The sequence below is a fragment of the Oncorhynchus masou genome, chromosome 18, assembly GCF_036934945.1.
Source record: "Oncorhynchus masou masou isolate Uvic2021 chromosome 18, UVic_Omas_1.1, whole genome shotgun sequence".
In the NCBI taxonomy this organism is placed as follows: Eukaryota; Metazoa; Chordata; class Actinopteri; order Salmoniformes; family Salmonidae; genus Oncorhynchus; species Oncorhynchus masou.
The window spans coordinates 52446427-52469983 of record NC_088229.1 but is presented as its reverse complement, the minus strand read 5'-3'; the positions used below and the strand labels follow the sequence as shown (position 1 = coordinate 52469983).

At 41.2% G+C, this 23557-nt stretch overlaps 1 protein-coding gene across 1 annotated transcript in view; it reads right to left on the bottom strand.

Moving 5' to 3' along the window:
* Nucleotides 1–23259, bottom strand: part of kcnj19b (potassium inwardly rectifying channel subfamily J member 19b) — a 31576-nt gene extending 8317 nt beyond the window's left edge. The window contains exon 1 of the mRNA XM_064923656.1: nucleotides 22182–23259. Within this exon, the coding sequence (XP_064779728.1) occupies nucleotides 22182–22850 (669 nt within the window). The 5' untranslated portion in view covers nucleotides 22851–23259. The remainder of the gene's footprint in view (nucleotides 1–22181) is intronic.
* Between the last annotated feature and the right edge of the window lie 298 nt (nucleotides 23260–23557).

Genomic DNA, 23557 nt, shown 5'->3' with positions numbered 1-23557 from the left:
ACAGGGATCAAGCTGTCTCATAAGTGCTACTATATACTGTACTAACCAAGTGTAATGTTTTTGTGCTAGAGAGAGTTAGTCACTCGCCTCTGCACCACAGAATTATAGGATTCATTCTATCCTAAAGTATATGAAGATACTTCAAAGATTTGGATTGATTCAAAATGTAATTAAAGCTCCAGGACCATTCATTAAAAGTCAATGACTAGTATCCATTTCAATATGTACTGGGGTGTCTGAGACTTTATGCACCAAGTATATAATTGTATCTTTCCTGTCAGGCTATCCAATTTGTTTCATAGCCTAAAAGTGCTGGGCAAATCATGCATGTCAAATACAAGAGAGGTGAAAGTACATGGTGATGTGCGTGTGTGTGGTGTGTGTGTGTGTGTGTGTGTGTGTGTGTGTGTCAGAGCGAAAATATCCAAGTCCTCTTATGACTTACGATCCACACAGTCTTCGTGATTTTTTCACACTTTATGGTTGCCATGTTGCCATATATATTATATGGCTGCGTCAATAGGATTCATGGTAAGTTTTTTAAATTCATTCAGTACATACTTTCCTATCCCAAACCATCTACAAGAGCAGAGTATTTATTTATCTACCAGTTGGTGCTGAAATGGAGACAAATACGCATAGATGGCTTTTTTTCATTGATATCTATATTCTAAACCTGATCTCTTGATGTATTCGATTGAGTCTGTCAAAAAAAATCCTAATTAAAAGGTACACCATATATAAAGGGAGGCCTTAAGATAAATGTACTGAAAAACACATTAAATGAAAACTCCACAAGAAAATCTGTTGGCCAGCAAGTGGGAGGGTTTTCAGCAGTTGAATGAAATGTATTCAGAGCACGCAAGGTAGCCACACCTGCAAAGCCCGTTACGCACCTTCATAAGGTAAGTCTGAATACCAACAACTGAAAAGTGTGTAGGAAAGTCGAAATTTCCTCAATTGGAATCAGGCCCAACATGAACAGCAGGTGAATAGCACGCTAATTCTCATGCTAAAGATCAAGGTTAGAATACGCATAGAGAGAAAAGTGCATAAAAAGGGAACTCCATTCCATTTACAAGCACTTAACTCAGGTTGGAATCGGGGCACATGTGAATAGGAACTATAAACATAGTGTTTTTGCATTAGTGTTTATCCACCTATTTACCCACAATGCTGAGGGTTTACAGTGCCTTGCAAAAGTATTCATACCTTTTGGATTTCTTCCCATTTATTGTGTTACAACATGGGATTAAAATTGACTTAATTTAAAATACTCTGTAATGTCAAAGTGGAAGTATTATATATATATATATTTATTTTTTTCCTCTAAAGATTAATATAAATTAAATAACTAAACTATCTAGATATTCAGCGACCTGAGTCAATACATGTAAGTCTCTAAAAGCTTTATACACCTGGATTGTGCAATATTACCTCAAAATTCTTTTCATAATTCTTCAAACTCCGTCAAGATGTTGGGGATCATGGCTAGACAGCAAGTCTTGCCATAGATTTTCAAGCAGATTTAAGTCAAAACAGAAACATTCACTGTCTTCTTTGTAAGCAACTCCAGTGTATATTTGGCCTTGTGTTATTGTCCTGCTGAAAGGTGAATTTCTCTCCCAGTGTCTGTTGGAAAGCAGACTGAAGCAGGTTTTCCTCTAAGATTTTGCCTGTGCTTAGCTCCAGCCCATTTCTTTTTATCCTGAAAAACTTCCCAGTGTTTGCCGATGTCAAGCATACCCATCCTGTGAAGCTTGGGAGTGGGCGGATTTCCTTGTCCTTCTCGCAAGCCGTGATTTTGGGCAGCTCCGTGGTAGGAAATGTGACTGTTTCTGGTGCAAAAACAATGTCTTATCCTGGAGCTTGAGTAAATTACATTACTAAGCTGCTCCTGAATGTTCTATGTCAGGTTATGGAAACCGATTCTATCGTAGTCCTTGTGGGTTTTAATGACATTATGAAGAGCTGATTGATTCTCTGCTCGACACTAATAATAGACCCATCATATCTGGCCCTGTGCACTCTCTGAATTGTGGCATTGAACACATTAATAGGATTCTGGCTACGTGATTATTTCAGCTCAATGGGTGTAACTTTTGTTGACAATTTCGATACCTTTTAGAAACAAAATGTGTTTTTTTTAAGGAGGTTGAGATCCACCTGAATAATTTGGGTTCCTGGATCCTTTCACCACATTGTGAGGCTGCATTGAGACAATGATTTCTCAATGACCCAGGCCCAGCTAATCCCCACCATTGTGTCGCTAAGTTGTCATAATGCTTCAGCGATTGTACATTATACCAGAGGCGTTGGTAGACACAATTTAAGTAACCTAATGTATGTCCCTCTCACTGCCCTGAATGCCTCTGCTGATCCTACGGCTATTGTTTGCTGTAATCATGTGCCTATGAACCAGAGTTATACTGTTTGCACTAAGGTGGTGTGCTCTAGTAGGAAGTCCACTGTGTGCAGCTCACCCTGCAATGACATAAATAACATGAGAATGTCAACTTCTGATACTCTTCCCAGTAAAGCAATGTAAATAATCAAGCATCACAGAAAAAAAATCTAAAAATAGCACACGTTAACATACGTAGTTTAAGAAACAAGGTTAATGAAATTAATAACTTGCTAGCATCAGATGACATTCATCTTCTGACTATCTCTGAAACCTACTTAGATAATACCTTTGATGATACAGTGTTAGCAATACATGGTAATAACATCTACAGAAAAGACAGAATTGCCATTGGTGGATGTGTTATTGTTTACATTCAGGACCACATTCCTGTAAAGCTTAGAGAGGAGTTCATATTAAATACTGTTGAGGTAATATGGCTCACCTAAAGCCCATTCTTGTGGGAAGCTGCTATAGACCACCAAGTGCTAACAGTCAGTATCTGGATAATATGTGTGAAATGTTTGATAATGTATGTGATATAAACAGAGAAGTATATTTTCTGCAGTGTTATAATATACTTAAGTAAAAAATACTTGAAAGTACTACTTAAGTCGTTTTTGGAGTATCTGTACTTTAATATTTTTTATATTTGACAACTTTTATTTTTACTTCACTACATTCCTAAAGAACATTGTGCACTTTTTACTCCATACATTTTCCCTGACACCCAAAGTACTTGTTACATTTTGAATGCTTAGCAGAACAGGACAATTGTCTAATTCACACACTTATCAAGAGAAAATCCATGGTCTTCCCTACAGCCTCCGATCAGGTGGACTCACTAAACACATGCTTTTGTTTGTAAATGATGTCTGAGTGTTGGAGTGTGCCCCTGGCTATACGTGAATTAAAAAAAACAGAAAATGGTGCCGCATGGTTTGCTTAATATAAGGAATTGGAAATGATTATACTTTACTTTTGATACTTAAGTATATTTTAAACCAAATACTTTTAGACTTTTACTCAAGTAGTAATATAATGGGCAACTTTTACTTTTACTTGAGACATTTTCTATTAAGTTATCTTTACTTTTACTCAAGTATGGCAATTGGGTACTTTTCCACCACTGATTTTCTGGGTGATCTAAATATTGACTGGCTTTCATTAAGCTGCCCACTCAAGAAAAAGTTTAAAACTGTAACCAGTGTCTGCAACCTGGTTCAGGTTATTTCCAGGGTAGTTACAAACTGCACAGAAATGAAATCATCAGCATGTATTGATCACACCTTTACTAATGCTGCAGAAATTTGCTTGAAAGCAGTCTTCAGATCCATTGGATGTAGTGATCACAATATAGTAACCATATCTAGGAAAACCAAAGTTCTAAGGGCTGGGCCGAATATAGTGTATAAGAGGTCATAAAATAAGTTATGTGGTGATTCCTGTGTTGTTGATGTAAAGAATATTTGTTGGTCTGTGGTGTGTAATTAGAAGCAACCAGAAGCTGCACTTTACACATTTTATGAAATTGCTTATTCCAGTTACGAAGACTGTAAAAACTGTCAAATCCCTGTGGATTGATGATAAATTGATTTTTTTTTTTCATCTGTCTGTACAACCGATTGGCAAACATACTGCAAATTGAGAAATCATGTGACTAAACTGAATAAAGAGAAGAAAGAATTATACTATGAAACAAAGATAAATGATATAAAGAATGATATTAAAAAGCTCTGGAGCACCTTAAATGAAATTTTGAACAAAAAGGCAAACTCAGCTCTATCATTCATTGAATCAGATGTCTCATTAATCATAAAACCCAATTATATTGCCAATTACTTTAGCAAACTTAGGCATGACATGCCAGCAACAAATGCTGCCACTGCACATCCAAGTATAACTGATCTAATTATGAAAGACAAGTATTGTAATTTTGAATTCCTTAAAGTGAGTGTGGAAGAGGTGAAACAATGACCGTTGTCTATCAACAATTACAAGCCACCGGGGTCTAACAACTTGAATGGAAAATTACTGAGGATAATAGAGGACCATATTGCCACTCCTATTTGCCATATCTTCAATTTAAGCCTATTAGAAATGTTGTGCCTTCAGGCGGGAGGGAAGCAAAAGTCATTCCGCTACCTAAGAATAGTAAAGCCCCCTTTACTGGCTCAAAAAGACAGCCAACTCTTAGTAAACTTTTGGGAAAAATTGTGTTTGACCAAATACAATGCAATTTTACAGTAAACAAATTGACAACAGACTTTGAGCATGCTTATAGGGAAGGACATTCAACAAGCACAGCACTTACACAAATGACTGATGATTAGCAGAGAGAAATTGATGATAAATAAAATGTGGGGGCTGTTTTGTTAGACTTCAGTGCAGCTTTTGACATATTTTAGTTATCTAATTTGTATGAATCTTTTAAAAATGTTAGAATTTTTCTTCCAGTATGATACAGTATTACAGACTATATTGAGTAGATTGTTGACAAAACAAATTGCAATTCAATCCAGTTGAATCCCACTTTGTAACACAATAAAATGTGAATAAATCCAAGGGGTCTGAATACTTTTGCAAACCACTGTATACTTTTTTTTACCACTACATCTTTGACTATGATCCTATTCCCAAGCAAGGGCTACTATCACACTCCTTATACAATATAGAACTACTATTCCCCTTTTGACCTTAAACATTAATCACAACCAACATTGTCCAGTCCAGTAACAAGACAGAATCTGTGAGAGAATCTGTGTTGAGTGCACAAGTTCCAAACACTTCATCAAGGCTGAGTAGCCACAGCAGTTGTTGCAGGTATTGTGTCCTCTCCAATAACATACTATAGGATTCACTTTAATGTGCCCAAGGGGAAAATTGTCTTAAACACATAGTACTGCAGTATACAAAATATACACTGTACACATTCAACATAATACATACATTGCACGTTAACCTTACACATTGTACACTTCTCATACAGCCACATACATAACACATTGCCCATTCCGTTATTCTGTCAGTGGCGTACAAACACAGTTCAGCTATACTTATTGCTGTTTATGTATTTGATGGAAATGGGAATGAACTAGTGCCTATACCTGTCTGGCTTACACATAGGGACCATATAGCGCCCGCCTGAGGGGAGGAGCTCAATATTAGAGCGAAGTACATGAGAGGGAACACCTGTTTGAAACCAGTCATTAGTCATGACACTTACATGTATGTTGCAGTATAATTCGTAACAAGCTTCATAACACAATTGTGTCGTGTCTATTTTCATAAAGGTGGTATATATGCCTTACCCCCAATAGTAGAGTGTTACCTAATTTCCTTGTATACTGTATACTTCTATCCCATGATTCTCTTCTAAATGCGTAAGTAGGCTACTAGTCATTTGATCCATTATTAGGTAATGACATTTTAGGAGTCATGTTTTACCTTCAACAATCAGCAATCCAGAGCAATGGCAGTTATGCCTTTTCCACAGAAAGGCTCAGGAAAAACTGTTCTTACTCCATTATGGCATCAATACAATAGAGTACAATGAGTTTGTTTTAACCGTTGATCGATATGACTGATTTCTCAATGACCATCCATCTCCAGGAGCCATTGATCTCCAGTCAGTTTCTACGGGGGGTTGGCGTGGGATATATGGCCCATTGAGCGCCATACTGGTGACTGGAAAACAGTTGGGGTTATTAAATAAGCGTGTTCCACGACGTGCAGAAAGGATTGTGGAAAGTTGACTGATGAACGCAAGCTGCATCTGTTCAACAGTTTCTATACTGTCCCATACGAGAAACAACAAGCGTTGATTCTCTCCGGCTTAGAACAGGTTAGAAATAAGACAAAACTCCTTTTATTATAATAGCTATATTGAACACTTGCATAGTTTAACTTTGACAGTAATGATACGTACATTAACGTTAACTCTAAAAGTGCTGTGTTACACAATGGTGCAATACAAACCCATTCTGTGTATAGATTGGGAGTGTGTGAAAGATGGAGGTCCTGATCAAGCAATATCCTGAATGTGCTACAGTATATTAAATTCTGAATTCATCATTATCAATTTTTATTGCGGCATGAGGTGAAACGGAGACGTAAACATGAGGATACAAAGGAGAACAAACGACGGAAACAAACCTTCAAATACCATGTACAGCAAGCAGGCCAGAGATTGAATGTGTGCAAGGTTACTTTCATGTCTGTGTTCCAGCAAACCAACAGCCGTCTTTAGGCAAGTGAAAATATGAATAATTGTCTATATGAATATCAATTACAAACATATTGTATTCTCTGTACTAGTTTTTAATAACCTGCTAATTGAAATGTAATTGTTTTGGTCAGGTTATTCAGGAAAAGTTAGCTGAGACAGGTGAGGTTGCAGGGTCTCCAGATCAGGCTACTGAGGCATGGTCTCCTTTAGAAGATGGAAGAGGGTATCATAGCAATAGGTAATGCGCTATGGATTCCAGCCTGGATTATTTCACTAAAGCAGTGCTCTAAACAATCTTCTAAACCTTAACATAGAGTATCGAATGGATGAATAGCGAATTCTGAAACAAAAATATAAAAATGTTTATTACTGAGCATTGAGGACTGAGTGCCGATTACCTTCCCCCTCCCACCGGACAGCACTGGCCTAATTCTCGCCGCCCTACAGGACCCCCCGGCCACAAACGGCATTGGCGTGACCGGGATTTGTACCCCGGTTATAGCGACACAGTTGCAGGTCCCTAGAACATTGAGAGAATACAAGTTTAACAACACCTTGTTGTCTCCTTACAGGCCACATCGGATACATGCTACAGTGAAAGAGGGCATCAAGGAGCACATTCTATCTTTCCCAAGAACCCAGAACCACTACTCTCGGATGAAGGGGGATGTACACAGAGAATACCTCAGCCCTGATCTGAATTTGTTGCGAATGTACCGACTCTACAAAGAGAAGAATACCACATCATCTGCAAAATTCTGGGTTTATAGGGACATTTTCAAACAGCAGAGTCTCAATTTTGGCCAACCCAGGAGTGACACCTGTGGCAAATGTGACGCATTCTTCACTAAGATGTCAGCAGCAACACCTGAAAAGGAGAAAAGGAAGATTGCAGTTGAAAGTGAGTTGCACCATCGAAAAGCCGAAAAAGGCCTACACACAGCTTCAAAGTGACACTGAGTGGGCTAAAGCCAATGCTGACTGCCATGTCATTTCTGTGGATCTACAGGGGGTGATGTACAACCCTAATCTGACCCACTCCAATGTCTACTACCAGCGGCAGCTGTCAAATTTTGACTTTTGCATCCAGGAACTTGGAAAAGAAGATCCTGCATACATGTGTGTTTGGCATGAGGGGATTGCACACCGAGGGTCCATTGAGGTGGCAAGCTGCATAATGAAGTGGGTGAAGACAAAATTCACGCCACTCACCAAACCAGAGGTGCGCAAGTTGATCATATTCAGTGACAGATGCTGTGGGCAGATTAACAACTGGCGGATGCTCAATCTGAAGTCGATGCTCGGCGCTATGGGTTACTTTACCCAAGTTGAGCAGAAGTTCATGGTCTCTGGTCATTCTTTTCTTCCTTGTGATCGATCTTTTGCCACCATCGAGAAGAGGTGCAAGGTGTCAGTCCTTCATACACCTGATGATGTTTCAAAGATGATACTACTTGAAGCACAACCAGCAAAACCATTCAAGGTGATGAGGATGCAATATGAAGACTTCAGGCACCTCCCAGATTCTGTCCTCAAGCGACCAGCTGGACTACAGATCACCTCAGTGAGGTGGTTAAATGTCGCAGGTATTGCACAGAGAATAGTTTACTAACATCCCATCAACATGCAACATGTTGTTCTAACAATAAAATATCCTAATGCTTGACTGTGAAAGTTGTTTATTGATGTCAGGAACTTAAAATGAACTTAAAATGTTTCTGTTCTAATTTCAGTTGAGGATACTTGGAATCTGTACGCCAGACAGAGCCACAGTCTATTTGAGGGATGGAAATCGTGGCTGATCTCCAAACCAAAACAAGGAGCTACACCTCAACCTCCCTATTTTGCAAGCCACTACCCTAGAGCATATGAGAGTCCTCTGCCCATCAAAAAAAAAAACAAGTACCAAGATCTGATGACCATGCTCAACTACTTGCCAGCTGCTGCACGCTCTTTATGAATCACTGCAGTGAATAATTTGTTGTTAAACCAAGCTACATAATTAACTGTTTTTTCTGTGAGTTTATGATCCCCTGAACCTGTATAGTATGTTGAATCTGAATACATTTCAGAAGACATGTCACCCCTATTGTAGGAAATTAAATGTATAGTAGGTGTTTTCTATGTGAATCAATTTGTGTATGATTTGAACCAGCACAATATATTGAATTAATTTAATTTTAAGATGTTGTTCCTCGTGTAGAAAATGTTATATACAATGTGTTCTGTTGAAAACTTAATTGCTGATCATAGTGTTAAACACAAAGAGAATGGTTTTCTGAACGTTTTGTAATATTGACCTTAGGGACCTGCATATTGGCACATCACATTGATCCATATTTGATATTTACAAGTTGTGCTTGCTTTGATTGAATTAATTGTAATCTATTTTTGTAGTTCTATGGTATGTTCACATTGAGGGCTTAATTTTAAATGAGACTAAGATTTCATGACTCAACTTTTAAGAATAGTCATCAGTGCTAAAGTTGATAGACCACCTTTAAATGAACCTCCATACAAATTAATTAACTGCATATTGCATTTAAGTTATTTCCTTGAAGGGCATCTGTACTTGAAAGTACTTAAAACATCATATCAGGTGTTAAAAAAGGATATCTTACAAGAGTCATGCAAAATGTCACATATACTGTTCTTCCACAAACTGAAATCATCACTGGACATATACTGTTCTTCCACATTCTAAAAATTAAAATGGCACTAAAAAAAGTATTATTTGAAATAACAAAAAAATATAAATTGTTGTTGGAAGATATGGGTATGGTGAATTATTTGTCAACCATAAAACACCTAATGTGGTACACACAATTAATAATGTAAAAATAACTGATTATCTTAAAATGTAAAAATTGTCACATATATGGTTCTTCGTCTGTAGGATTCATTTGATGACCCCATATGGTGTGTTTTGAGTCAGACACAGCAGATTGTTGACAGAAATGACCGTTCTCGGTTCACGATTGTTTACACTACAGACCGGGGTTCGATCCCAGGCTGTGTCACAGCCGGCCGGGACCGGGAGACCCATGAGGCGGCACACAATTGGCCCAGCGTCGTCTCAGTCAGTGGAGGGTTTGGCTGGCCGGGATTTCCTTGTCCCATCGCACTCTAGCGACTCCTTGTGGCAGGCCGGGCGCCTGCAAGCTGCCTCGGTTACCAGCTGGACAGTGTTTCCTCCGACACATTTGTGCGGCTGGCTTCCGGGTTAAGTGAGCAGTGTGTCAAGAAGCAGTGTGGCTTGGCTGGATTGTGTTTCGGAGGACGCATGGCTCTCGACCTTCACCTTCCCTGAGTCCTTAGGGGAGTTGTTGCGATGGGACAAGACCGTAACTACCAATTGGATATCATGAAATTGGGGAGAAAAAGGGGTAAAAGTAAAAAAAATAGTTATAATAATATATGAAATGGCCGTTCACACATCAAGAAGTGATTCCATCAGCATAGCACATCAGTGACATATATGATAGTTCACCAGTGGTGTGTATTCATGGATGCCAAGGGAAGCCAGGCGTCCCCCAAAAATTGGCCAAGAAAAAAACCCATAAAATAATGTATCTTTCGTCTCTCTGTGTTTCATAATTTTCATTAAATTCGCAAGAGGCTGAATGTATCTCAGAGCGAGCGAAACAGTGCCCCTTTGTCTCTGTATGTGCAGGCCATCTATCTGATGCTGTCTGGTCCAAAAGAGTATGACATTGTTGCCGCCCGTAGTATTGAACGCCAGGAAAGCCTGCAAGCATCTAGACTCCCTTGATAAAAAAACAATAATAATAGCCAATCAGCCTTGAGCTAAACTGAGTGAGCTCAACTGTGAATGGTCCTGGCGCACAAAAAAAAGTGTCAAGGGAAGCCAGTTTACATTTGGCTTCATTGCAATCACATCCCATGGAAAGCATACGAGCATATGATTTAAGATGGCGCCGGAGAAGAAGGCTCATGTTTTATGTGTCCCCAACCAATTGTGTTTTTTCTTTGTTTCTTTGCGTTGTTTGTAACTTATTTGGTAACTTATTTTCTACGGAATGTTGCCGCTCCGTCTCTTATAACCGAAAATAACTTCTGGACATCAGGACTGCAAGTACTCACCACGGACTGGCAGAATCCTTTTTTTCCTTTAACGAGTCTGACAACCCCGACGTGAATGATATACTTCTCTCCTAGGAACAGGCCCAGATCCCTGTGATTTGTGTGAAGAGAAGGCGGAGAAAAAGGGGCCAAAGGGCTGCCTTCTAAAAATTTGTAGGTGATTGAATAAACCCCCACTTCCTTCCATTTTGCTAGTAAACGTGCAATCTTTGGAAAATAAAATAGATGACCTATGAGGAAGATTAAACTACCAATGGGACATTCAAAACTGTAATATCTTATGCTTCATGGAGTCACTACCAACACACAACTGGCTGGTTATACGCTGTACCGGCAGGATAGAACAGTAGTTCTACACCTGCATTGCTTGCTGTTTGGGGTTTTTGTCTGGGTTACTGTACAGCACTTTGAGATATCAACTGATGTACGAAGGGCTATATAAATAAATTTGATTTAGTAACTAGTAAGACAAGGGGCGGCGGACAATGTATTGTTGTAAACAACAGCTGGTTCACGAAATCTAAGGACGTCTCGAGCTATTGCTCGCCTGAGGTAGAGTATCTCATGATAAGCTTTAGACCACACTATCTACTATCTAGAGAGTTTTCAACGGTATTTTTCATAGCTGTTTTACATACCACCACAGACTGAAGCTGGCACTAAGACCACACTCAATGAGCTGTATTCTATCATAGGCAAAGAAGAAAACGCTCACCCAGAGGTGGCACTCCTAGCAGCCGGGGACTTTAATGCAGTGAAACTTAAATATGTTTTATTAAATTTCCATCAGCATGTTAAATGTGCAACCAGAAGGAAAAAAACTCTGGACCAACTTTACTCCACACACAGAGATGCATACAAAGCTCTCCCTCACACTCCATTTGGCAAATAATGACAATAATTATATCCTCCTGATTCCTGCTTACAAGCAAAAAAGAAAGCAGGAAGCACCAGTGACTCGATCAATAAAAAAGTGGTCAGATGAAGCAGATGCTAAGCTACAGGACTGTTTTGCTAGCACAGACTGGAATAGGTTCCGGGATTCCTCCGATGGCATTGAGGAGTACACTACATCAGTCATTGGCTTCATCAATAAGTGCACTGATGACGTCTTCCCCACAGTGACCGTACGTACATACCCCAACCAGAAGCCATGGACTACAGGCAACATCCGCACTGAGCTAAAGGCTAGAGCTGCCGCTTTCAAGGAGAGAGACTCTAACCTGGAAGCTTATAAGAAATCCCGCTATGCCCTCCGACGAACCATCAAACATGCAAAGAATCAATACAGGACTAAGATTGAATTGTACTACACAGGCTCTGATGCTCATTGGATGTGGCAGGGCCTGCAAACCATTACAGACTACAAATGGAAGCACACCCGAGAGCTGCCCAGTGACATGAGTCTACCAAGCTAAACTACATCTGTGCTCGCTTCGAGGCAAATAACACTGAAACATGCATGAGAGCACCAGCTGTTCTAGAAGACTGTGTGATCACGCGCTCCGAACTGATGTGAGTAAGACCTATAAACAGGTCAACAATCACAAGGCCGCAGGGCCAGACAGATTACCAGGACGTGTACTGCGAGCATGCGTTGACCAACTGGCAAGTGTCTTCATTGACATTTTCAAACCTCTCCCTGTCCGAGTCTGTAATAACAACCTATTTTAGACAACCATAGCCCCTGTGCCCAAGAACACTAAGGTAACCTGCCTAAATGACTACCAACCCGTAGCACTCACGTCTGTAGCCATGAAGTGCTTTGAAAGGCTGGTCATGGCTCACATCAACACCATTATCCCAGAAACCCTAGACCCACTCCAATTTGCATACCGCCCCAACAGATCCATAGATGATGCAATCTCTATTGCACTCCACACGGCCCTTTCCTACCTGGACAAAAGGAACACCTACGTGAGAATGCTATTCATTGACTACAGCTCAGCATTCAACACCATAGTGCCCTCAAATCTCATCAATAAGCTAAGGACCCTGGGACTAAACAAATTCCACTGCAACTGGATCCTGGACTGCCTAATGGGCCATCCCTAAGTGGTAAGGGTAGGTAACAACACATCCGCCATGCTGATCCTCAACACAGGGGCCCCTCGGGGGTGCGTGCTCAGTCCCCTCCTGTACTCCCTGTTCACTCATGACTCCACGGCCAGGCACAACTCCAACATCATGATTAAGTTTGCCGATGACACAACAGTGTTAGGCCTGATCACCGACAACGATGAGACAGCCTATAGGGTGGAGGTCAGAGACCTAGCTGTGTGGTGCCAGGACAACAACCTCTCCCTCAATGTGATCAAGACAAAGGAGATGATAGTGGACAACAGGAAAAAGAAGACAGGTCACATCCCCATTCTCATTGATGGAGCTGTATTAGAGCAGGTTAGGTGCTTCAAGTTCCTTGGGGTCCACATCACTAACAAACTAACATGGTCCATGTACACCAAGACAGTTGTGAAGAGGGCACGACAAAATCTATTCCCCCTCAGGAGACTAAAAAGATTTGGCATGGGTCCTCAGATCCTCAAAAGGTTCTACAGCTGCACTATCGAGAGCATCCTGACTAGTTGCATCACTGCCTGGTATGGCAACTGCTCGGCCTCCGACCGCAAGGCACTACAGAGGGTAGTGCGAACGGCCCAGTACATCACTGGGGCCAAGCTTCCTGCCATCCGGGACCTCTATCCAGGCGGTGTCAGAGGAAGGCCCTAAAAATTGTTGAAGACTCCAGCCACCCTAGTCATAGACTGTTCTCTCTGCTACCACACGGCAAGTGGTACCGTAGCACCAAGTCTAAATCCAAGAGGCTTCTAAACAGCTTCTACCCCCAAGCCATAAGACTCCTGAACATCTAATCAAATGGCTACCCAGACTATTTGCATTGCCCCCCCTCTTTTACTCCACTGCTAATCTCTGTTGTCATCTACGCATAGTCACTTTAATAACTCTACCTACATGTACATATTACCTCAACTAACCACATTGACTCTGTACCAGTACCCCACTGTATATAGTCTCGCTATTGTTATTTTACTGCTGCTCTTTAATTATTTGTTACTTTTATTTCTTATTCTTGTCTATATATTTTTTAAATTGCATTGTTAGTTAGGGGCTCGTAAGTAAACATTTCACTGGAAGGTTGTATTCCGCGCATGTGACTAATAAAACTTGATTTGATACGTACTTGATAGAAACTCGTTGTGCATACATTGTGCCCCTGGCCTGAGAGAGTGGAAGTTCAATATGTAGCTAGATGTAGAAGGCTAACTTAACTACCTAACATTGCCCATGAAAGGAAGTTAGGCTAGCGAGCAAGCATTTTAGCCATGTAGCCTAGGACAACAAAAAATGAAAGTGTGCACTGTATGACAGAGTGATAGACAGTTTCGTCAACATGAAAGAGAAGAGGATGGCATTGGAGTTTTTCTACAAGTAGGTGAGTGTCAAAATGTTTTTTCTCCTTGCACGAATGCGCGCACACACACACACACACACACAGAAATCAGAACCATGGACAGCCACATCATATTTAGTTTAGGTTGATTGGACTAAATAGTTTTTGTTGTCACTGTATTAGACTAAACATAGGTGATTTGAAGATGTTGAAATGTTGAAGTTGAAATGGTGCTGGAATAGTGGAGGCAGCTCCTGTTTTCTTAGCAACTTGCGGTAACTCTCCATGCGTCTAAAAGAATAGTTGTTTAGTGGTCCGAAAATGTCGGAAACATTAACTTGCTTGACCATGCTGTAGGTCATGTAACTGTTTGTTACATGCAATATACTTTGTAGCATAGGCGTAAATTCCAGGGGGGACACGACCCCCCCATCCAGGGGAAAATATGATTTATCCCCCCCAATATATAACTGTAAACATAACTATGTAATTTCAATAATATTAATAATATGCAATGAAAGCGCTTGTACTGATTATAGCCACTTAATAGCGCGTTTTTAAGTTTCAAAAGAATGCGACCCCCCCACCCTTTGCCTCGCAGTGGTTTGATCCACTGCCTCCCACCCCCCAGCCCTCTGCAGTGGCACATGATGCAGGTACTGTGCATGTGAGTGAATCTGACAGAGTCTGTCATTGGTGGCTGACCTCCAGTAAGTAGTTCAAACAAAGGATATGTTAGACATTTCTTTACTTCTACCACTCAATACAAGAAAACACATCTATAACCGTCACCTGTCTTCATTTCCACTGTATTAAATTACAGGCCACTCTTTATGTTAGCTGATGTTTGCTAGCTACCTACAGTAACAACCAGTGTTTGCAGCTATTTGAATTTGAGTCAATGAGAGAAGTTAGCAATGCAATGTAGTGTTCCTTAGCTGGCAAAGTGACAGAGGGTTCGTGTCTACCGTCTGAAAGGCACTCAATGCACGCAACTAACGTGAGGTTAATCCAGTCAATCGCACCATAGCGATTTTGTTTTACGTTGGCAGGGTTCACACAATACAATAGCTGAATTTTCAGAGCTAGCAAGCAAACTAAAGCAAACATTAGCAAGCTAGCTAGTTCCTATTTACAGTTTTTTTCGATTGCTAAACGACAGTGGACACAACTGGAGTCACATGTGCAAAACTCTTAACTACAGTCTGCACAGCAGCAGTTCATGTGGACCAAACTCTAGTTCGTTTTTCATTGCTTGAACACAGTTTTCAAAACTCTACACACTTATCCCATGACTTTAACCACAACCTGCACAACACTGTGGATTTACAGCACTTTTTTCAAATGCTAACACACTGCTGTCAAAACTGTGAACCACACATTCAAAACGGAATAGATTTCAGCCTTGTGCCTTTCAAACACTGCTGATTGCAATTTCAGCTGAAAGGCTAAGCAGGTGTCTTGTTTTAGACTTGTTAGTGAACACACACACATATTACAGTATATATAGGTAGAGCTCAGAAAGACTCATTTTGTAAATGGAACAAGGAAGATGGGTTCGTGGAGGGAGAAGGGTGGCAGGGAGAGGGCGGATGCGTGGAGGAAGACAAAGAAGACAAAGAGCTGTTATTTCAGATGAAATAAGGGCTACACTTATAGACCATGTCGTGAACCATGGTCTCTCATTGAGAGAGGCAGGGTTGAGGGTGCAACCCAATCAGCAAAGATCCACAGTGGCATCTGTAATGAGAATTTTCCATCATACAAACAGGTGAGAGTTACATCCTTACAGTAAATGAAAACATTACAGGAATCTATTTTGTATTGCAATTATAGAATATTTACACAGATATATATTACAGTAAGTTTGACTGTAAAATATATTTTTACAACAGGACCCAAAGGCTGCCCCCAACAGGGGGAAGAGGAAAAATATTTTCAGATGCGCAGGAAAATGCTATTGTTGACATGGTTGTTGTCAACAATGCAATAAAACTGCAGGAGATTCAAGATACAGTGCTGGCTGATAATGATATATTTGAAAATGTTAATTCTGTCAGCACAACAACTATTGCTCGAGTCCTAAAGAAACACCAAGTTACAATGAAACAGTTATACACTGTACCGTTCGAGAGAAACAGTGAACGGGTAAAAGAGCAAAGATACCAATATGTCCAGGTAAGACGTCTGAGGTTACGTACACAGCTATACAAAATATTTACAGTAAAAAAACACTAGCATTTCTACAGTAAAACTGTGCACTTACTGTTTTTCAGAGAGTAATGGAGGTGGAAGCACTGGAAAGACCACATTCATTTGTATTTATCGATGAAGCTGGATTTAACCTTGCCAAAACACGGCGCAGAGGAAGGAATGTTATAGGTAAAAGGGCCACTGTGGAGGTTCCAGGCCAAAGGGGGAAATATCACCATGTGTGCTGCAATGGCCACTGATGGTTTGCTTCTCAACACACCACTCATTGGCCCATACAACACAGAAAGGCTTATAGCTTTCCTATAACAGCTCTATGCTCAGCTAGTGCCAGCAGAACAGGGGAGCCAGTAGGAAACCCCCAAGTTTTTGTCATAGTTTGCGATAACGTTGCTTTTCACCACTCTGCAGCAGTCACAGATTGGTTTGCAGCACATCACAGATTTATGGTTTTGTACCTGCCTGCATATTCACCCTTCCTCAGAGTTTTTCTCTGCCTGGAGGTGGAAAGTGTTTGGTCACCACCCACATGACCAAATGTCTCTTTTGGAAGCCATGCGTGCCGGATGTGAGGACACGAGTCCAGAGGACTGCCAGGGATGGATAAGGCACTCCAGAAGGTTCTTCCCCAGGTGCATGGCAAGAGAAAACATTAGATGTGATGTTGAAGAAAACCTGTGGCCTGATGCTAGAGAGAGGCAGGATTAGCCCCTCAATTATTTGTTCGAATTACAGTATGTACTTTTAGTTTCTACCTTTTTTTTCTCATTACTGTAATTCCGTAAATTACTACAGACTATTGAAGCAAACTGCTAATTTTCATTTACCTTAAAGAATTGTTATGTTCTAAAAATTGTAATAAATCATGTGAAAGAATGTCACTCTTTTCTTTGAAGAAAATATTACTTTGTATGAAGTCACTGAAATTGTTCAAACTGTAAAGATGAAAAGTTTGTATTTTCTGTATTGGTGTTTGATGCTAGTGTTTTTACTCTCAGTGTGTTCTGAGTGACAGTGTGTGTTATCTCAGTGAGGGTTGTGCATAGTGTTTGGCTGCACTGAGCGTGTTTGAGCCATGTGTTAAGAGTTGTGTTGCTTGGAATGAGTTTTGCAGGTGATGTGAACTGTTTAGCTCAGGTGACTGTTGGTAGTGCAGACTGTAGTTAGAGTTTTGCACATGTGACTCCAGTTGTGCCCACTGTCGTTTAGCAATCGAAAAAAACTGTAATTTATGTGGTGTCGTCAAAGATGGAATCTTTGCAATCGTCAGTTTATTCCAAGATCAGCATGCAGCTGTAGTGCTTCGAAGTCCCTGTGATAAGGTTAGCGATAAACAGAACTCCAAACTGAACAGAACTACACTCGACTAAATTGTCGCTAGGGGACTTTGAAGCACCTGTGTGCCGATCTTGAAGAAAACTGACGATAGCAAAGATTATAGCAAACACCACAGAAACAAAACTGCTGCTCGCTAGCTCTGCAAATGCAGCTATTGGGGGAAGCCAGCCAATAGAAGACAAAAACATGAACTATATTAAAATTACAAAAGGTTGCAGCATGCGTTGTGTAAATGGTGATCTCATACAGCTGTCAACCCTTGTCACTGCAATCCGTTTCACATTTGCTGGCTGACTAGCTAGCTACCTTATAGATCGAAGCCCATTATAGAATGATAGAAGATAACTGATGATAGAAGCCCATCTCCTACTGTAAATAACCTGCACAGTGTGTGTGTGTGTCTGTCTGTGTGTCTGTGTGTGTAGCCAGCCAGGTAGAAAAATGGCTGAATTTTTTTTTAAAGACGGACATTGGAGCATTATTCAGTACACCGAAACAGATGGCACACAGACAGCAGAGCTGGAGACAGATAGGCAGGGACAGACTGGCAGAGACAGGGAGTCTTTGTTTGGCAACATTTTGAAAGGTTCTCTCTTTTTTAGACTTGTAAAATAATTGGAAAATGCCATGGATACCCCCACTCTCAACTTAAACTGGTGACTGACAATGGTATTTCTGTTGTGATTAATTGTGTAGTTTTGGGTACCAGTAGTTAGGAGTACGGCAAACACCGTATTTATTTTCTAGGAGACAGACTGTGAGTCGGTGAGGGTGGTGAAAGAGAAAGAGCAAGGGACAGAGACTTCAGAGGACAGTGTCACAGCCACGGCAGGACTAGGTGTCAATCTTGTTTCCAGCAGGACCAGTATAGGGGACAGTGGCAAAGCATTCTCCAGTTACCTCAGTGATGGCACAAAACCATATCAGCCACAGTGTTGACGTTTCAAGAGAAATTGGTTTCACGATTTCCCCTGGCTACATTATAATCCATCAATAAGAGGAGTGTTGTGTTTTCACTGTAGCCAAGGGTTTTCCAGCAGGCCATCTGTTGGCCAAAGAGTGGATGCTGCCTTCATTAGTGCAAGATTTAGGAACTGGAGAAAAACCATTGAAAAATTCACAGCACATCAAAACTGCCAAACCCACCGCCACTTTTGTAACTGTAACAGCACACCAGCGAAATCCAATCAACGCCCAGTTATCCAGCGCATGGGGTAAACAGCAGGAGGACGAAAGGCATTGCTTGACGAATATTTGTTGTTCGGTGCGGCATGTAGTGGCAATTTATACCAGCTTTTGAAACTTAGGGCAGAAGAGGATGATCCCATTGTACTGAAGTGGTTAACAGAGCGTACCACAATGTACACAGGCCCCAAAGCACAAAATGAAATTCTGAACATCATGGCCAATACAGTCATTCGAGACATTGCAGCTGAGATTAGGTCTCTTCCGGTTGTACAATTTTCAGTAATTGATGATGGTACTCAAGATGTCATTGGTGCTGAACAGGAGAGTGTCTGACCATGACCTTATCCTTCACAAGGAGTTTAAAGGGGCGGAGGCAACAGACAAGGGCATTGCGAAAGTGGCAACTGATGTGTTGTTGAGGCTCAATTTGCCCATGTTTGGCTTAGGTGAGCAGAGTTACGATGGTGCCTCAAACATGGCAGGAAAATACACAGGTGCACAGGAAATTGTGAGGAGGCAGAAGCCATTAGCCCTCTATGTGCATTGTGGAGCACAAGGTGTAAATCTGATTACACAGGCTGGCTGCTCAGCCTCCCCACTAATCCAGGATTCCTTTTCTTGGGTCCATCAGTTCGGTGTCCTCTATGGCCAGTCAGGAAAGTTTAAGAGGATGTTTGAATCAATTTCCACGTCCAAAGATACACATCTGACCACCCTGAAACCCCTATGTCCAACAAGGTGGACTGTGCGGAATACTGCTATTAGATCTGCGCTAGGGCAGTATGAGCGGGTACTAAGCAGCCTAGAGGAGATGGCAAAAACTGCATCCAAGATAGCTTCAACTGCCAGTGGCTTATTTGAGCACTTCAGTAAAGGCAAGACTATGTGGGGCCTCACACTTGCTTCTGATGTTCTTGGAGAGCTTGAGTGCCTAAACATTTCACTGCAGAAGAAAACTCAGACTGTCTCTGGTATGCAGGCTGCGGTCGAGTGTGTGCGGTCATCTCTTAGGGACAAGACAAACGATGAAAGCTCCCTTGCACTGTATGAGAAAGCAACATTGATTGACTCCATGGAATCCATTGAGACACACTCAAGACGATTTGCTGGCAAAGCAGTGGATCACTACTAATTTTTTGACGTCTTGGATGGTGTGGAGGTTCAGTTTGGCGGACGTTTTGAACAGGACAGTCTAAACATCCTGCAAAAGTTGGAAAGAGTGCTTCTCATGGGGAGTTGGATGAGTCTCTAGATCAGTACCCTGAGCTGAACATAGATTATCTTTCATTGAAGTTGCCTCTCTTTCGCAACAAATACCCCTGTAGCAGCAGTGGAGAGGCAGCAGAGGTCCTTAGGAGGCTTCCAGTGGAGGTGCGGGGGTTATTTGACCAAGTTGAGGTGCTGATCATAATTTTGTTTGTGGTGCCAGTGTCTTCGTGTGAGGATGAGAGGAGTTTCAGTGCACTCCGCAGGTTGAAGACTTGGCTTCAGTTTAGCATGAGCCAAGAGAGACTGAACGGCGTAGTTGTCTGTAATGTACATAAAGACAGGCTGGACAGTCTTGAGGGAAAATATCTGCCAGGAATTTGTTGGATCCATTGAAACCCGCAAACATATGTATGGTTCTTTTGTTCAGAAGTATGTATAGCAGTGGTTCTCATCCTTTTTTGGTTACTGGAACCCCTGCATATTTTGAGGCAAGGCAGGCAAGGTTTTGAGTGGTCCTCAGAGACCTCCACCCCCTCTATATTATATGTAAAGTTACTGGAATCCTTGTGGTATTGAATACGTTCATTACACTTTTTTATTTCACGGACCCCTTGCAATTACACCAGGGACCCCTAGGGGTCCACAAACCCCTGTTTGAGAACCCCTGGTGTATAGTATGATATTTGATATTTTGTTTAGTAGTTTTCAGTTTTTAGTACATGACAGTACACTTACTAATGATTTATTTTATGTTATTTTATTTAAAATTGCACACTTTGTGTGACATACTTGTCCATAGCTGTTGTTTGAAGACTTGAGACACTGACTGAACAATAAATAAGTATTTTTGAAGGATATTTTGGTTGATTTATTTGTGCTATTCATTGAAGTAGTTCGTTCGCTTTTAAAACCGTACTTATTTTGAACTTTTTGTTCTTGTAAAGCTATTGTCGTACACTCAGGCCAGTGGCACATATTTAATGACTATATAAATGTATCAGAAAAAGTCAAATAAAAAGGTCAAATCAATATGGAGACCAACTTTGTGATGGTTCTCAATGGAGATTATTTTAGATGAGATCGCACTATGTCCATTGTATTTACGAAAAATGCACCCATACACAGTGTACAGTACCATTGCCACCTACTGGACTTTCTTGGTATAGCTGGTTGTAAATACAAATACCTGCGTACATACTGGACTGATAAGGAACACTGCTATAACTAATAGTATTAGTAGTACTAGAACGATTTAAACATTTGAACAAGTTGGGACAGCCCTTCCAGTTAACTACCTATCAATTATCCAGTAGTAGTAATTATAGTTCCTCAACATACATTTATTAACATATTACAACGTAGGCTGTGTTACAGCACTACTTTTGGTGTCCCCTGAGGAATTTCTCTTGAGAAAATGTAATGTAATTCTCCCCTCCAAAGTTGATATCTGATTTTCGCCCCTGCTTTGTAGACTTCGCCGGACAAAGGTTGCTCTCAGGTTTTGTGATGAAACCAAAGTGTGGTTGAATTTATTCTGCCACTGTGTCTTTTTAAAAATTGTATCTGCCTTAGGCCTATATCTCACGGTCGCAAGGCATATGAACTATCAGGTCTCATCAGGCTTGGCTTCCCCAGTGATTTTCCCCACTCACTGCTACTGCAGTTCACATATGCACAATCACACACTCAGACCACTACACACAGAGAGAGAGAGAGTTATATCGATTTTATTAGTTCAATTTTGAACTAATTCCACTTTGATTCCAAAACACACATTGCAGCCTAAGGCAGTAATTGTAACCTGCCAGGACATATAATTTAGTGGCCCACTGGGAATTTAGTCGATACTGGAGGATAAATGAATTTAAATGATTGAAAAGCCCTCATAGAAAACAATGGCCAAAACACAATTCATCCCTTGAATTGACTAAATAGGACTTTAACTGACCTAAAATCTGCTATAAGTTTTGAGTTGTGCAACACACATTATGACGCACAGCAGTCGCTTCACAATAGTATTGGCATAACATCCCAAATGGATGAGAGAAAAATGGAGGAGACGATTGGAACATTTGAAAACATTTTACCTTGATAAGTTTGCACCTGATCTGGGCCGACACCATATGGCTGTTCCGCAGGTTCCCCACTCGGAACATGAGACACAACTTCCCGTCCCGTTGCGAGATAACGGCATCCTGGCTAAACATGAGAGTCTCCGCGCGCTTCTTTGGCTGGGACATCTTGATAAACATGCAGCCGATAAGAAATGCGTCCACTATAGAACCCAGGAGAGACTGGAAGAGAAAAAGAATAATGCCTTCCGGACACTTTTCTGTGATGTAGCGGTAACCATAGCCGATAGTAGCCTCTGTTTCAATGAAGAACAAGAAAGCGGACGGAAAGTTGTAGACGTTCGCGACGCACGGGGTGTATGACGAGTCGTGGCCTTGTGGTTTGATGTCACCACGGATGTAAGCTATTATCCACCACATAGATGCCATAACCAGCCAGGCTACCGTGTAGGTTAATATAAATATGAGTAGGTTCCACCGCCATTTCAGGTCGACTAGCGTGGTGAAAAGATCGGAGATATATCGACTTGTCTCCCCGCCAAGGTTACCATGCTGGACGTTACAGCGGCCGTTCTTCTCCACAAACCGCTGGCGCTTTCTCTTCACGGGTGCAGAGACAGTCATGTCCCGTTTGGTGTTCACTACCTCGTAGTCCTCGCCAAATTTCCTGCGTATCGCAGACATAATGAGCGATTTGCGCTGAACCAAATAGGCTTTACGCAGGCTTGGCACCACTATCCAAGAGATGCAATAATATTCACTTGCTCGTCATGAGATGATCCTGCACGTAGGTGAATTAATAGTGATAACAAAAAAGATACATCACAGTCCATAGATCAGTCGAATAAATACGCATTCCAGCATTTATTGACACCTCAGTCCTCGTTGGCCAACTTTTATGTAGTCCCGGGCTTCACATCGTTGTTGTGATGTGACACTATGACAGAAGCTCACTGAAACATGCAAATTATGTGTCCTTGAAAAACCAAAACGGATCCAAGCCGACTGTCCTCCTCCCGCGCCGGACACCACTCCATGCATCGCATGTTCTTCGGGCTCGCGCCACAAGCTGCTGCTGTCTGCTTGGGCACGCGTTTAGTCAGATGATAGACTGAAGAACTGCGGCACTTGCTGACAGATGTAGCCGATAGTGTGTTTGTCACTGTAGGGGGAGGGAAGGGGGGGGGGATTGCCTCATTGTCCAACCCAATCAGGTATAAGCAGAGAAAGTTACAGTATAGCGCAAAGGACTTATGGTTCATTTTCTCCTATTTTCCCACTGTGCTATCAATATAATATTATTTACCTAGACCTAGAGGGTTCCGTGTGTGACATTTGCACGTAACTAATTCGGACATACAACAAAACAGCTTTACTGTGATACAGTAATG